Here is a 15,864-nt window from a genome sequence, read left to right as displayed (position 1 = left end):
TGCTTCTTGCCTCTCTTCTCTATAACTTTCTGTGGCAATTACATGTGCAGAAGTTTACTATTGCACAAGTCTGTCACTGGAATTTTGTTTAATTCTTTCTGCGTCTCTGTCAGGAAATGGTTGAAATCTAAAATGTAGATCCTCCTCCCTTTCCTACACCTTCACACCTTCCACTGGCAACTAAATAGGAATTTGGCATTCAAAGCCTTGGATCAACTCCATTAAGAATAAAACCATTACCATGAGTTGAGAAAGTCATTCCTAAGAAAGATACCTGCACCAACAGCATCATCCTTATTTTATAGGAATTGATGCCATGAGAGACCCCAGTCCTTTACTGTCAGGACTAGGGCCCACAGGAATACAAATTGACGTGCACTCCAAACACTGATTTCTATGGGTTTTATAACATTGTCCACCCAATCCCCAGTTCACACATCTCTGTCCTGCCCCTGGTCACGCCTCCTCAGGATTTGAGTTAGGGGTCAGTAGGACCCCCTCTTCATCATTGTCTTACTCCTCAGCACACATAGGGCTCTTGGAGCTTTTCCAGTGTTTTTAGACCCAAGGTTGGTGGCTCATGTTTATATTTCATTCTGCAGGCTTTTCTGATATTCTTCAGCTTTCTACCTTGGAAACAAGACTAAACATCTAAAAGAATTTGAGCTACTGATAATGAGGCAGAGGTTGGCATGTATAAACATTGAACTTAAGCTGTTAGAAATATTAGCACACTAAATCTACATTTTACTACAGTTACAAGTACTTCTAAAATCTATAAAAATTTAAAAAAAATCAAAAACCCCCTAGGCATCAGAATAAAGCTCCCAGTGATGTTCAGTCTTGTAAGTATTCCATTTTGGGTCACCCAAAATGATAAGCAAATGGCTGCATTGACAGGTTCCTGGGCACTCAGCAGTTACTAGAAGAGTCACACAAGGATTATCTACCTGATGGAGATACTTCAGAGATCTATAATAAAAAACCAATTATATTTACCTTGAGTTGCTGAAAACTGCCAACTTTGGTAGCAGTTACTAAGAAATTGCAAGTATATATCTCTCAATCTCTAACATGGAATGTGTTTTGGGAAGCATTTGAAGATATGACTAGCCAAAAATATACAGGTTCGAAATACCATTACAGAGTTCAGCACTGCAATGTCTTCTTTCTGACCACAGCCACAGGTATGTAGGACCAATTTATTTTCTAACAGGGGCAAATGCAAAGTGCTGTTGTGTTTAAGGTGGGGTTTTTGTTTTGGGGTTGGTTGGAGGATTTTTTGGGCTGGGTTGGGGGTTTGTGTTTTGTTCAGTTTTGGGTTTTTATTTCTGACTATGATTGAAAGATATTTATTTTGGCTACCAACATTTTGGTGGTCTAATCAATGAATTTACACTGACTGTGTTCCAGAAGGGGGAAAATAAGGTTTATATATAGAACTACTTCTTCATATACAATTTCCAGGCTGTTTTTTTGTTAAATATTGCTTGCTTGGAACATTTCTAGATTTGGAGATTTTTCTGGTGGTTGAGCTAAAAAATGCAGAGGCTTAGCTTATTGCAACGGGTCTGTGTCTGAATCAGTAGGCAAAAGCTTAGGGACAGGAGGATAAATGCTTTTGGAAGACAGTCATTAAAGATTTTGTTTACTGAGGAACTGATTTAGAAAGCTATCATAGTTTAGTGGAAAGACAGGATAAACTAAACTTTTGTGTGTCCCAGTTTATGCAAATAAGGGGCTTTTCTGAGGACAAACTAACTAAAGTTTAGGCAGGACACTAAATTCCTTAATAATACTATCAGGGTACCTTTAGGTCTGGTGTGAGCTTATAATTAAAGTACTTTGTCCTATAATTTCAGTCTGATGATATTAACTCTGCTTTGACAAATATAAGTTAAACCACTAGATACCAAAAGAGAAGAGTTGGTAAATCATTTGTTTAACAACAACAAAATTAATCATATCAAGTATTGTCCTGGTTTGGAATTTGATAGTTTATCTTGCTAAAGAGAGATTGCTTGGAAAAACACATTTGTGGCCTTTTTTTGTGGGAATCCTATTGATCTCCTGAATTCCTTGGGGAAAAGGGCAGCTAATGCTGGCGATCATTTTCTGTCCTTTCCTTTTCATGAGAAAATTCACACTTTTAGGATCGTGACTTTCACTAGATGGCAGCATCTCAATGTCTCAACAGGAAATTACGTTCATGTAGCAAAACAAACCCCAGCAAGCACAGTAAAAAAACCAACGTGTAGAACTTCCTTTTGTACAAAGGTCAGTAAATATAACAAAGCTGTTACAGATCTCTCGGTGAGTGACTGCATGACTATTTGTAAATGCTTCAAAGGATCAACATGACAAATGCTCCTATCACCTGATTGCTAGATGGAAAAATGTATTTATAGTGCATTTTGCTTCCAGTGCATTACGGTAATTTGGGCAAGTACTTGAACTGATGTGGTGGCTTTTGGAAAGAAAAGAATTTTTCAGTTACTTTGCTTCACAAGTCTGATTTGTTGAATCTGTAACCTTCAGGAAAACAGTTTTGCTGGAACTTTTGTCGGGAAAAACATCTGACAAAACAGAATTTCTTTCTGATCAAAGTAAGAGAAATTAATAATTGATTTAAGACATAGAACACTAAATTCGACTTGGTAATCTAAGTCACAGCATGGATTTGAGCATCTCTAGAGGGATAGCATTGGCTGCTAACCTAAGGAAGATAAGGGTACCTTTATCTTAACTTCCCAGTGAAGCACTTACTGCATTGGATTCACATGTATATTTTAAGACTCTGTGCTATAACACAACACCTTTCTACAGTCACAGCTATGCAGACAAGGTTTGCTCAGAGGATTATAAAACCTACAGGAAATTTTACTAACGTGGCATTTGAATGTGTGTGCTGGGGCAGAAGAAAGCTGTATTTTGCCTCTTGGCTGCTACACATTGACTAAGGTAGAAGCTCCCAGAGATTCATTCCCTGCTGCTTGCCCCAGGCATGCCCAGGGGTTCTCTGAGAACAAGGGACTGAGAGAGGTGAAACAAGGCGGCTTCATTCCCCCACCACCTTCTTGCTTCATTGGAGCTGGGAATCTGCTGTGCTGGAATATTCCTAAAACAATTCAGAGCAGATACGAAGGCCAGGGTATGGTGTGGATTTTATTGCAATCTAAGAGGCTGAAGAATTAGCAATTTGAGAGAAACAGAAGGAAGACCTGCTTTTTAAGAACACAAGGGGCAGTGGAAACACAAGGTTACAAACTATGGTACTGCTGTTTCATATTGGCTTTTTTTTTTGCCTGTGTAAGAAAAAATAAAATTCAGTTTCTGTTATAATGAAACCTAAATCCTGAGCTCAAATGCCTCTTGATTTTTTTTTTTGAGGTCCCTATGTATAATTAAAAAACAAACAAACAACCCACCACAAACACCACCTCCCCAAGGTTGAGGCACCTGCCCCTTGGAACCCTGGTGAGGGTCATGATGCAGACAAAACGGACAATTGTGATGGCAGAGGTACAATCTGTATCACTGCTAGTTTTTGGAATGTACTTGTATCTGCTTCCCAGTGGGTGGTGTTGGCTCATCTTTATGTTAAAGTTTCTGTGACATCTCCTGTCTGCACAGGGGGCACCATGGGGCGGCTGGATGGGAAGATCATCCTGCTGTCTGCGGCAGCACAGGGCATCGGGCGAGCAGCTGCTATCGTAAGTTGGGAAATGTTTGTTCTCCTGTCCGTAAGCAAGGTCCCTAATGCCAGCTTGTCTAATGACACCTGCACCAAAACTTCTTGAGTTAAACTATGGATGAAGCCAGAACTATGCACTGAAAAAATCAAGGAATAATGTATCCCCTCTACTGTATCATGCAGGCTTTGTGCTGTTTGAATTTCTGAAAATCTCAGCTCTGAGTGGAGAGGTTAATCAAGGATAAGAGCAAGATTTGAGCACAGCTACAATTGCTTTTTTAACAATTTATGGCTGATACTGTGTGTACCTTTAATCCAATATCTCTGCTGCTTTGTTCTGGGAGAAAATAAGGACAATAGAGGGAATATTTCCTGGTCTAAAGCTGAATACTATGAAGATCCCTTACAGTAAAGGCAAGACAGTGTATCTATAGTCAGAGTTGACATAACTAACATGATATTAAAAACACAGCTATAGCATTGTTCACATTGAGCCACTGTAAGAAACCCTTTGCAAATTCTGTTGAATTCTGTTTAACAGTTATCCAACAAATGTATTAACTTCTGGTTAGCTTGTAATTTCTTTTGACCGGTTCTCCTGCAACTTTTCTTTAACATAGCAAATTAAAAAAATCAGTAAAGTTATCTCAGTATCCCTGTAATGTAATCAACAATCCAGGAAAAGCTCCTGTACATAGGATTTTTGCCAGACTAGTTAGTTTCTCATACATACGGTTAAGAAAAAGATTGTTGATCTCCGCTCCTACATAAATCACTCAGTCCAAGGAGTAAGTAATCTTCCTGATAGTTTCACTTTGTAAATACCCAACAAGCCATGGAAGGCTGGTACGTTTAATGCCACTATCCTCTTAAGCTGCATTTGAGACACTTATTTTGAAGATTAGGGGCTGGAGTTAAGATGTCAGAATACTTTTGACGCAGAGGTTATTTTGTTAGCTGTCAATTTGTCAGTAGTCCCAATACAAAGAAAGCTGGTTTTGAGGGGATCAGCAAGAATGAAGGAATACCGCTGGTTAAGTATCAAAGAAAAGTCATGCTGCTTTTAACATTGTTCTATTCCTATTATTTGGATGCAAAGGATTTTGTTAGAGTTTATATACCAGTGTTCCCTTTTCATGGCTTCTGCCTTTAACTGTCAAATCCCATAACTTCATTTAAATCCACCAATACAGACAATTCTAGCCCTACATTTATAATGTGCTTACTGGTGTAGTTAATACGGGCAATAATAATATCAGTTTTCTTAGTCTGGTTATTATTCGTGTACTTTATTTATGGATACCTTACTTTAAGGACAAGATCTAAAATCTGTCTTATATTATGTCACTTAGTTGCCCCCAGGATGTGAGGTAATTGATGTCCAGTACTCCCTGACATCTTGTGCCCAGAAGGAAAAGTGAGAGCTCAACTGCCTTTGGCCAACTTCTATTTTAAGCCAAAAAGGACCTAAGACAGAAACAGATTTTATTTCTGATAAGATCTTGAATATCTAAATATAAACTGCTTTTCTTGTATTCTTCAGGCCTTTGCTAAAGAAGGAGCCAAAGTCATTGCTACAGACATCAATGAGTCTAAGCTGCGGGAACTGGAGAAATATCCAGGTAAATGTAGGCATTAGTTCAGCTCTTGCAGGTTTTGTTGTAGGCTGTCTGAAATAGAATTGGAAGATAGGAAAACTTCAAAAGGCCAGAAAAAAATGGAAACTATCCAGACTAGTTCTTTAGATACTGGCATTGCTTTATTCTGTGCTGTGAAGTGGCAGAGATTTAGCATGTAAAATTTTGCAACATCAGCACATCAGAGTATTATTCCAGGCATGCGGAATAACTTTGAGTTTCTTGTGTCACAGAAGTTGATATCTGTTTCCCAGAATGGCACCCATTTCAGTTACCTTTTGGCATCACTAGGCTGCCTGTCAAGTGCATCACTCTAGAAGGCATGGAATGCTGTTCTCTGATCACTAGAACACCCAGCTATACAAGAAACTAGATTTAGTATCTTGCACTTCCGTGTTCCATATTTAGCTATCCTTTTAATGCATTCCTTGCTGTCTTGTAGAATTCCTGTGTCTTCAGAAACTAATTCTACCAACATTAGATATATGCCTATTCTGTTTGTACAAATGTTCAGGCCTGAACATTCCTTTCCTACCAATACCACAGGAATGTGCTTCAGGAGCAGATTTCGCATAGCTGTGTTTCTAATCATAAGTGGGACATGACATTAAAATATGTTTTTTTCAGTATTGAAATAAAAAATAAGACTTGGATATATTTTGCAATTGAAAATACTTCCACCTTAATTTAATGACAGAAGGAAGTAGATTTAATGAATTCTTAATACAGAGTGACAGTAAAATACATAGAACCACTTTTCTCTGGCATAGCTTTTAGTGTGAATATCTGTTTCTACTGACTGAGGTTAACCATAACCAATCCCATTGTAATTCTTTGGGAACTTTAGGGCTTTCCAGATTCTTTCACAGGGTGTTTGGGAAAATGTTATGTTTTTAGCCCCTGCTAGTATGTTCACAAGGAAAGCAGTAATTTTCCATATACTCAGAGCCATTCCCATCCTTTAGATGTTTGGTTAGTCAATCCATAATTCATCAAGACTTGGCATGTTGTGGTCTTTGAATTTTATCCAGGAGAGGTAATTCCAGTGTGACACTAATAACAAGCCTATAGTCTGATTGCATCATTATACACAAATCTCTTCCAAAATGTCTGTATCAAAATAAACAGGTTTTTATCCATTTCAAATTAAATTCTCACTTAATTTAGGCAACACTCAGATGCTTTACAGACAACTTTACAGTATTTCATAGTATTATGTGTGTTGGACGAGACTTCTGGAGACCGTGTAGTCCCATCTGCTGCTCAAAGTGGCTCTGGTTAGAGCAGGTTGTTCAGGGCTGTGTTGAATCAAGTTCTGAACATCTCCAAGGATGGAATTTCTTCAATAACCTCTGTACATCTCTGTTCCAGTGTGACTGCCCTCATGATTTCAAAATAATAATGATCTATGCAAAATTACTTTTCCTTGTTAATTATATAAAGTTCATTCATAGTAACATCAGCTACACATGGAAAGATGGCATGTAATGTGATTGTGTGTGTATGTGACATGGGTAACTAGTTCCAAATAATTATTGTTCTATGATAATGAGCATGCAACATCATCATGATTATATAGGTTCTAAAATTCTACTGTTTGAAAGTATAGTGGACTTCAAATTTATTGGGAATGTTTTTATGGTAAATTATGCTAGCTCATCTGCTTGTGTGATGCTGTATGGCAGTCAAAACAGTTGATCATTTTAATTCCCTCCTGAAATTTTAAATAGCATGACATGCTGTCCATTGCTGTCTCAATATAATCATTGCACTAACTTAATGATTAGGTGTAGTTCTCACTGAATTGAATTTTAAGGACAATCCTCAGCACTTCAGAAAAATCCTCTGCTGTTCCTTAGTTAAATACATTGAAGGAATACCTTGTTTTTATTAGGCATTCAAATACGAGTTCTGGATGTCACCAAAAGGGAGCAGATAGAAAATCTGGCCAAGGAGATTGAAAAGATTGATGTCCTCTGTAACATTGCAGGGTAACAAGCTTCTCTTTGATACTACTATTTCTCCAGTTTTCCCTGTCCTCCAGAAGTACCTTTTGTTATTTCAATGTATTGTATTTCTTTCATTTTAATTGATTTTGTCCTTAATACAAACTTTAATGTGTTTTCATCAAAACTGAACATTTTGTGTGCAGCCAGGACAACACAGAACAGGTCTGGAACTTATGTTTTCCCCACTCCATGGGTACCCTATGTTCATGGCTTTGGCCCTCTTAGTCTCCTTGAGTTCTACTTATTTTTTTGTATTATCAAGCATTTCATTTCACATATTGAGTCTGCCTTGTGTCTTTGATACTGATTACAAGAAATACACTCTTGCTTTCATTCTTCAAAAGAGCTCTTGTCCCTCCTTTTCAGGGTTGGAAGAGTTAAATACTGCAAAATAGTGTTGGAAAAATGTGCATGAAGCACCACAGAAATGTAAACTGGAGACAGTAATCTACTTCATACACTTATTCTAGGTTTGTTCATCATGGAACCATTCTGGAGTGTGAGGAGCAAGACTGGAACTTCACTATGAACCTCAATGTTCGCAGCATGTATCTAATGATTAAGACATTCCTTCCAAAGGCAAGGCTTGGTTGCCCATGACTTGTAGTTTCTGCTGCACTGTGTTTAAAGTGTGAGAGGTCTAAGTTTGCTACTCTGACAGCATGGGATTTGAGCTAAAAATGCAAGGATGCAGCTTTGGACAGAAGTGTCCTTAGATTACAGTGATCATACTGCGAGGTATTCTCTGCATTGTGTAATCTTTTAAGTAGACAATTTATCTAAAGGATCTGGTAGAGAAGATTAATTCAGGGGTTTGCCCTATGTAATCTGTAACTAAAGTCATTCAAATGCAGAGCAGTGAGGGAGCCATTGCAACACAGTGCTACCATATTATACTACAGCACACAGCTGCACAATACCAGTGCTGCAAAATATTTATAAATAATGTACCTTAATGTGAATTTTGTGGAACTCTGGAAACTATCTCGTGAAGCAATACAGTGACACTGATGCTAACATGCTGCTTATAGCAGAACAATAATTTGATGAATCTAGCAATTTGAGTAAACTTGCTTTCGATGTAATAACTAGGTTTGAGTCTATAAAAACCCGCGGACTGAATAGGTGTTTGTATTCCTGTAAATGCAAAGACCAGATGTGGAAGCTGTGACCATGACTGGATGATGACTACTGTTTTCAGTATTGTTCCAGTCGTTTTTGTTTGGTTGGCTTGTTAGCTGGTGGGCTTTTTTCCCTAGCTGAACTTAATTTTCAAAGTGAGTTCCATTTTTTTACTAGCAACTTCATGCATATCAAGTTTTAGGATGCCTGAAAAAGTTGTAACTTGAAAAAATTTTGCTACAATTCAAAGGTGCTAGAGTGTTGTGTTTTAATCTTCTCCAAAACAAAACTGGCTTGAGTGAGATTGGTGAATTGCTGCATTGGTAGATGGCATGAGCAGATATCTATGTAGGGTAACTCAGTGTGGTAACAAGAGGGCTGTGATTCAGAGGTGGCTATCTAGGAAAAAAAATCCTTTCCTTGCATAGTCTCCAACCCTGACATGACTTAGGAGAAGTGAGTGAGAACTTCAGGCTCTGCTTTACTGTTTCAGTCAATGAATGGCACCCACCCATGGCAGTTAAGCTTTGTCACCCTGAGTATCCATTACACAAAAGGCTGTCCTGTGAGTTGCTGTGGGCTATTTCCCTGAACCTGCAGATGACAAAATAGTTTGCATTTGAATGATATAGGTACTCTTTTGCAGATGCTTAAACAGAAATCTGGGAATATTATAAATATGTCTTCTGTGGCATCCAGCATCAAAGGTCAGTAGCCTGCTAGAGTTTCTTATACAAATCTTTTTAATGATGGGTATGCAAAATAAATATTGCACAACTTCAAATTTAGAGGACGTTCTAAGTTCAAAGGTCTTTCTAAATCCCATTGAGGGAAGGATTTAGAAAAAAAGAAAGATTGAGCACATCAGCTCATACATACATGCAAGGAAACAGATGGAAAACTGTAGAAATGCAGTGATATCCTGCTCCATATGTTCTTCAGAGAAACAATGAAGAAAGGACAATTACATAAATGCTGTAACTATGCTTCCCAAGGCAGCCTGATGGTGACTAGCAGATGAGTCTCTGCTGTTCCTAGATCTTAGTTGCATTGTTGCCTTTTCTAGATGACTCCCCAAGCTGATTCTATTGAAAGATTGTGTGCTTTCCTCTGGTGTGTCCCTGAGTAGAATTGTGGCACTCAGCATTCTACCTAGCCTGCCCTTGTGCTACAGGAAATTCTGGAGTCCAGAAGCAAGTGCATATTGAACAAACCCCCTTTTTTATTTTAATCCGTGAAATCATGTTTCTATGCTGCCTTAACATGTACCTTCTCTTAGGAGTTGTGAATAGGTGTGTCTATAGTACTTCAAAGGCAGCAGTTATTGGGCTAACAAAGTCTGTGGCTGCTGATTTCATTGAACAAGGCATCAGATGCAACTGCATATGTCCTGGTAAGTGTTCCGATGTTATTCTATAAACTAGGAGCAGATGCTAGAAGACCAGTCTTAGTTTGGCATTATTAACAAAGAACAAACTTGCCAGTGGCAAGTGAATTTCCAGCAGTCTAAAAGAACAGGTATGCTCAAAAGATTTCTGAGATTTAATATAGAAAAGTAGTTATTTCTGTGGTTAAGTTGTATGTTTAGTCTGTTAACCCAGTATGTGTGCTTTAGATACATGTTACAAAGTATGTAAATGCTTGTTTTCAAAGATAGAGTCTAGGAAGTTAGAAGCAAGCAAGGGCTGGCCATTGTTAAACCATCTGAAAAGTTTTTGAACCTAATTCTCAAAACTCTTGCCTTCTGTTGAAAATTAGAATCCTATGCTATATTGGCAGCTTTGCAGTCTTTCTCCTGAATTATATTATGAAATTACAAATAAGTATTAAGACATACAGATAGAAGAAATAAACTGCCTTTTTTTCCATGATTGAGGATGCAGTTGATTTCTAACACTGAATTTAACATTTTTCTTAGGTACTGTTGACACACCATCTTTACAGGAGAGAATCAAAGCCCGGCCTAACCCGGAGCAGGTGAGAAAGCAATTTATTAACTTGATCATGTGTGTACATGTATTTGCCTCTCTTTAAAAAAAAAAAATATATATATAGTGACACTTCTGTCTCCATTCAAGAATGTCCCTAATTTCAGAGTACCACAGGTAACGTAACAGTAGTGTCTCCTTTGACAGCATGATCAGCTTGTACTCCACAGTTTTAAAATATCTCAGTAAGAGATGATTGCTTAGTGAATACAGAGGGTCTGCCATCGTTGGAATTAATTGCAACTGTTGGTTACGGCATCCAGTGCAAAAGTAGAGGACATTTTCTACTGTGGCACGTGGCAGCCACAAACCAGTGCAAACTCGTGATAGATTCTGGCCTATATATTTCAACATTATTTGGGATGCTTAACCACACTGACTAGATAACTGTAAGCTCTCATTTTGAAGGGCCTGGGAATATCTACCTCCAAAGGAAGAAGGATTTATTGCCTCTGTTCTGAAACCAGAAATTTAGGTGCTGTATAAAAGTTTTGTACATTTTTTTCAACCTGAAATTCACATCACTGTTGATCTTACATTTTTCTAGCATAAATTCCCTACTCAGTGCACTAAAGAAAGTTATGACTAAAGGGGTGTTTCCAATATTGCTTTATACATGTCAACAGACTAAAATCATTGGTTTTTTTATTTTGGTATACCAAATGCTCTTTTATATCCAGGCACTGAAAGACTTTCTAGCCAGACAGAAGACTGGTAGGATGGCTACTGCTGAAGAAGTGGCCCACCTCTTTGTGTACTTGGCCTCTGATGAAGTAAGTATAGAACAATGAAATGTCCTGCCACAGCATTCTGTGCTACTTTGCTGCCTCACAGGAAAGTGTATTTGTTTCATGATGATTTATATTGTCTTTGAGCTGGATTATTAGAAATGTAAAAAAACCTGACCATCTTTCACTGAGTTCAATCTGCAATACAAAAAGTACTCTGAATGTTGACAGTGACTGCGAGGAATTTGGTACCATAGCCTGGTGGTTTCATGTCATCTGAGCAAAACAACTGACCCCAGATCACCCTGAATGGTAGAAGATGTGGGCTTGTTTGCTTCTCCAAGCTTGCACCATCATGTTCTAAGGACACAGAATTAGTAGTTGTCACCTGCCTTTACTATTCAAAGGCAAAATGGAACCGCTGGAGACTTTAGCTAATGCTCAGAGTGATCTGCCCTGTCAGTATAAGGAAAACAATAAACACACTAAGGTTGTTATACACCAAACTCCTGATGATCACTGCAAATACCACCAACACTAATGAGCAAACATCAGCCTTATTTCGCCTGCTGTAAATTTGCTATGACTCAAAAACTGGACTGCAGTCCTAATGTGCATGTCAAAATCCTTTAATTCAGTCTTCTTGTTGCAATATATCAGTAATCTGTTTCTCAATTTCATCTTGGCTTTAGTATTTTTTTAAAGCTACTGATTTTTTCCAGTTTGCTTACAGGATTTTCAAACGTGTAGCTTTTCAATATATTCAGTACTGACACAGAGAAGACCATCAGCAGCTCAGTTGCTTATCTCACTTTATACACGATCTAAATTGTCAGTTAGGCCTCCTCCTAATTATTGGCTGTCCAGGTCAGATTCTGCTCAGCTGAATAGAGCCAGTAACAACATAGTGTGAGATACTTACTCCTGCAGCTAAGATATCTGAAGTCCAGCTTATGTAAATTTGTACACTCAGGATGCATTATTGCCTTAATGCCTCTAATAAAACTTTTGCCACACTCCCTTGAGATAACTGAAAGGCTTCAATTTCAAAGTTTTTCGTATTCAGATATTTTATTATTTATTCAGGTATCTTTGTAAAACAAAAAAGCCCCCATGTTTGTATAAAAAGAAAGGAGATTTTTGAATTTAAAGAAGTAGTGGTTTCCTGTAATTAATAGCCATGAAAAATTAGTTCAAATCGTTATTCTTTTTTATGTAATTTCAGTCTGCCTATGTGACTGGCAATGAACTAATCATCGATGGAGGATGGAGCTTGTGATTGACCCTCTCTGCAATGGAAATTTATACCATTAAAGGCAAAAAGTGAGGATGGTGTTTCCTGACAAGATTTAGGTCACACAGATGATGTCTTTCCAAACAAATTTGCTGCATTTTTACTGCTATTTGCTGTATTTTCACCCTTTCTAGATTGATCTTACTGATGCACTTTTCCTTAAATAGTGAAACACTGGAGTCAAACATACTTCATGTGGCTTCAACATATGGCAACTCCAAACACACAGCAGAATAGCAGCTTATGTTTAAGATTTCAGAGGGTCAAAATATTATCCAAGGTACAAAATCTGAGTTGTGTTTTAAGCAAATCTGAGTGAAAGAAATCAAATACTATATTGTTGTCTTACAAAGTATTTGGAAATTAAACATTCACATTTAGATTTTCTACTGGCATTGACAGGCTATCCAGATAAAACAGAGCAACAACTATTAAATCAGCCAAATGGATCCTGAACTAAGAATGATTTAAATAGAAGAAAGCAGAAATAATAATAAATTTGATGATTTGAATGTTTGAATCATTTGTTTACTTGTTCAGATGTTTCTATAATAAGAAAACATACTAGTTGCAAATTGTACTCAAAAGCAATTTATGAAGTACTTTGATGCTCTGTGCTATTGTTAGCAAAATATTTTAGAACTCTAATAGCTGTAGAAAATCAGTCTGAATTGTTGAAGAAAATGTTACAAGCCTGACAATACTTACAGATACAAAGTGGGAGCCGCAAGACAGTCAAACATGTAGATATGTGGTATATGGGCACATAAAGCTTCCTGCATATACATCAAAGAGCCAGTGTACTTGCACAGCTGGTTTGTGCAACTGCCATGTCCATTTTCCAGATCCTGGGCAAGTTAGGTTGCTGGAATCTGTGAAAGCAGTAGTGCAAAAGGCAGGGCAACAGACTATCAGTAGAAGCAAGAGGATGGGCCACTTTGTGGCATTTAGGAGGGGTTTTTTGTTTAAGCACATAACCACTCTAGGCACTGTCTTCACAAAGCAGAAATAGTGGAGAGGAGTCTGTTCTAATGGTTAAGACTAAAGCTTAGAGCATGTTGAGCACAGAAACATGTAGTTATACAATCAGTTATAAAATGAGTACATTAACTAGTACAAAAGAGGAGAAATAAAGACCAGAACTGTTTCATTAATTGTATAGGTCACTTCTAAAATGGGCTTGGAAGTAGTGTTACTCTATCTCCTCTCCTCTGCTTTTATGTACAGAAAGTACTGTGTGAGGACATCACTTTAGCAGGCACAGATGGGGGTATGTGTGGGAAAAGTCTGCCTAAATACACGGGTGGATCTTCATGAGTATTGCTTGACTCCTGGTACAAAAGCAAAAGGAGTGCATTTTACCACTCTAGATAGAACCAATATATTCTTCTGCAAAAAGATGCTCTGATATTGGATAAATACTGTAGAATCTGTTTGTAAGGGGCTACCCTTTGGTGCTCTGTGCTTTATTCCCAGGTACCAATACAGTTAGTTCTAAAACACAAGGCAAAGTTTCTCTGAAAAGGACTGTTTCTAGAACAGTGTGTTGATGTGTTTGTTGTAGTAGCATATGGTAACTTTGATCATGATACAGAAACCTGTTATTGTGAAGTCCCATTCTCTGGGGAAAAAACATAGATCCTGACCCAGAGATCTAAGGCAACTAAAAACCTGAATTCCAAAAGTGTGTGTTTTGCTAACCTACTGCTTAAACCCAACATAAATTACATGGGCTGACAGCCTATAAACATCACCTTTAACAATTGTACACAGCTCCATTTATCCAGTCCATGAATGAAGCTGTAAGTAATTGATATGTATAGTCATAGACATCAAATACATATATATGTGAGAGAAGAATTAAAGAATAAATGCTGTTAAGAATGATTCATCAGTAATCAAAACACAGGAAAAATGTGGAATATTTTGTGTTTTCTGTAACAACAACTGCCATGTTTATAAAATTATTGCTTAAGCTTTTCAATATTAACTGAAGCGCTATTATAAATTATCTCATTTGAAAGATAATGGAACATGTCTAGTTAAAATCAGGCCTCATTTTAAAATTGTAAGTAAATGTACATTTCACAAATGAGAAAAGTATTGTGGCTGTAGGCTTCCTCAGGCTCTTCATGGGTGAAACATTTACCTTTAATCCTAGTTGGCACACTCTGACCTTGTGTAGTTTGTTTATGGGGTTTTACAGGATCTAGTATTTCAATCAAGTGACCCCAGCAGCCAAGTAGGACCAAGCTGAGGCAGAAATCCAAAGTTACCAAAATGGCTCCACCAGTGTTCACTGACATAAATTCAAATGTTAAAAGTGTAGTTTGGTGGGATACTGTTTCAAGGGTTACACAATTTAATATAAAGGCCAAAGCCCTTCTTGTAGTAAGTGGAGAAAGCTTACCTTGAAAAGACAATTTCACCCCTGCAGTAACACAGGAAACTTGCAGTGTGTATTCTGAAATTATAATTAGGAATCTGAGAGAAATTTTATTATACTTACTGCATACTGAATTTTATTACTTATCATTTCTAAGCTCACTGATCATTGTAGTATACAGATGCTAAACAAAAATGGCTTTTTCTTTTTTCTTTTTCATTTTGTCAAAGCACTCCTGCAAGGGCTTTTTTAGCAGTATGCCAAGAATGTGTTGGAGCAGAAAAATAAAAATCAGCAGAGCTTGCTGTCTCTTGCCTTATTAGCAATGCTTTTCGTGGATATGTTAACAGCTGCAATTCTGAAATGTGTTTGTCTGTCATGGGGTTTTTCAGCAGACTTGTTGGAATTAAAGGAAAATGCTTCTTAATACTCTTGTGACCTCTTAGTTCCCTGTCTGTTTTTAATGGAACTGGTTAATTCTCTTTGTTTTCCTTCCACTCTAGTGATAACATAAAAAGGCTTTTTGACTTTTCAGATTCTAGGTCAAACTTTTCTCTTGTAGGGGAGGGGAGAAAGACAATTCCCTGATTCAGAGTCCTTCTGGAAAATTTAATCTGATCAAAAATCTGCTTTTTTTTTTTCTCTCAGATTTGTAGCCAGCTTAGTTCTGTTTAATGACAGTAAGAGCAGAGTAGCAACATGCTGCATTTGACTCTTTCACATGTGCTCACTGTAGCTTGCAAAACCAGACTGAAAGGAGAAAGTCTGTTTCATTCCTTCATGTGCATTTACAGATGAGGTGGATGCATTCATTTCATCTTTAAGAAGTAGAAATGTCTTGCTGGAACACTGTAACGTGCAAGTTGGTTTTGTTTGGGGTAGTTTTTGGTGGTTCTTATTTCACCTGCCTGCCCCTGATGCATTTCTTCTGCATGCACCCACAGCAGAATCAGCAAGAACTCCTTATCCTTTCCTTTCACCAAACTTTCAACTGCAGTGCTGTAGT

At 37.6% G+C, this 15,864-nt stretch overlaps 1 protein-coding gene across 2 annotated transcripts; it reads left to right on the top strand.

The window, feature by feature from the left end:
* Positions 1 to 2,224: 2,224 nt before the first annotated feature.
* On the top strand, positions 2,225 to 15,285 carry BDH2 (3-hydroxybutyrate dehydrogenase 2). 2 transcript variants are annotated; one of them, XM_071555941.1, is made up of 10 exons: positions 2,225 to 2,277; positions 3,634 to 3,713; positions 5,238 to 5,316; positions 7,226 to 7,322; positions 7,811 to 7,919; positions 9,109 to 9,169; positions 9,742 to 9,855; positions 10,381 to 10,439; positions 11,131 to 11,223; positions 12,404 to 15,285. In XM_071555941.1, the coding sequence occupies exons 2-10, from the start codon at positions 3,642 to 3,644 to the stop codon at positions 12,455 to 12,457; spliced, it is 738 nt and encodes a 245-aa protein (XP_071412042.1). In that variant the 5' UTR covers positions 2,225 to 2,277; positions 3,634 to 3,641; the 3' UTR covers positions 12,458 to 15,285. The 2 variants fall into 2 exon arrangements, with proteins under 2 accessions (XP_071412042.1, XP_071412041.1); XM_071555940.1 differs by having other exon boundaries at positions 2,273 to 2,313.
* The last annotated feature ends 579 nt before the right edge of the window (positions 15,286 to 15,864 follow it).

This window comes from Pithys albifrons, chromosome 5, assembly GCF_047495875.1.
Source record: "Pithys albifrons albifrons isolate INPA30051 chromosome 5, PitAlb_v1, whole genome shotgun sequence".
NCBI classification, from domain to species: Eukaryota; Metazoa; Chordata; class Aves; order Passeriformes; family Thamnophilidae; genus Pithys; species Pithys albifrons.
This window is presented reverse-complemented; position numbering and strand designations above follow the sequence as displayed.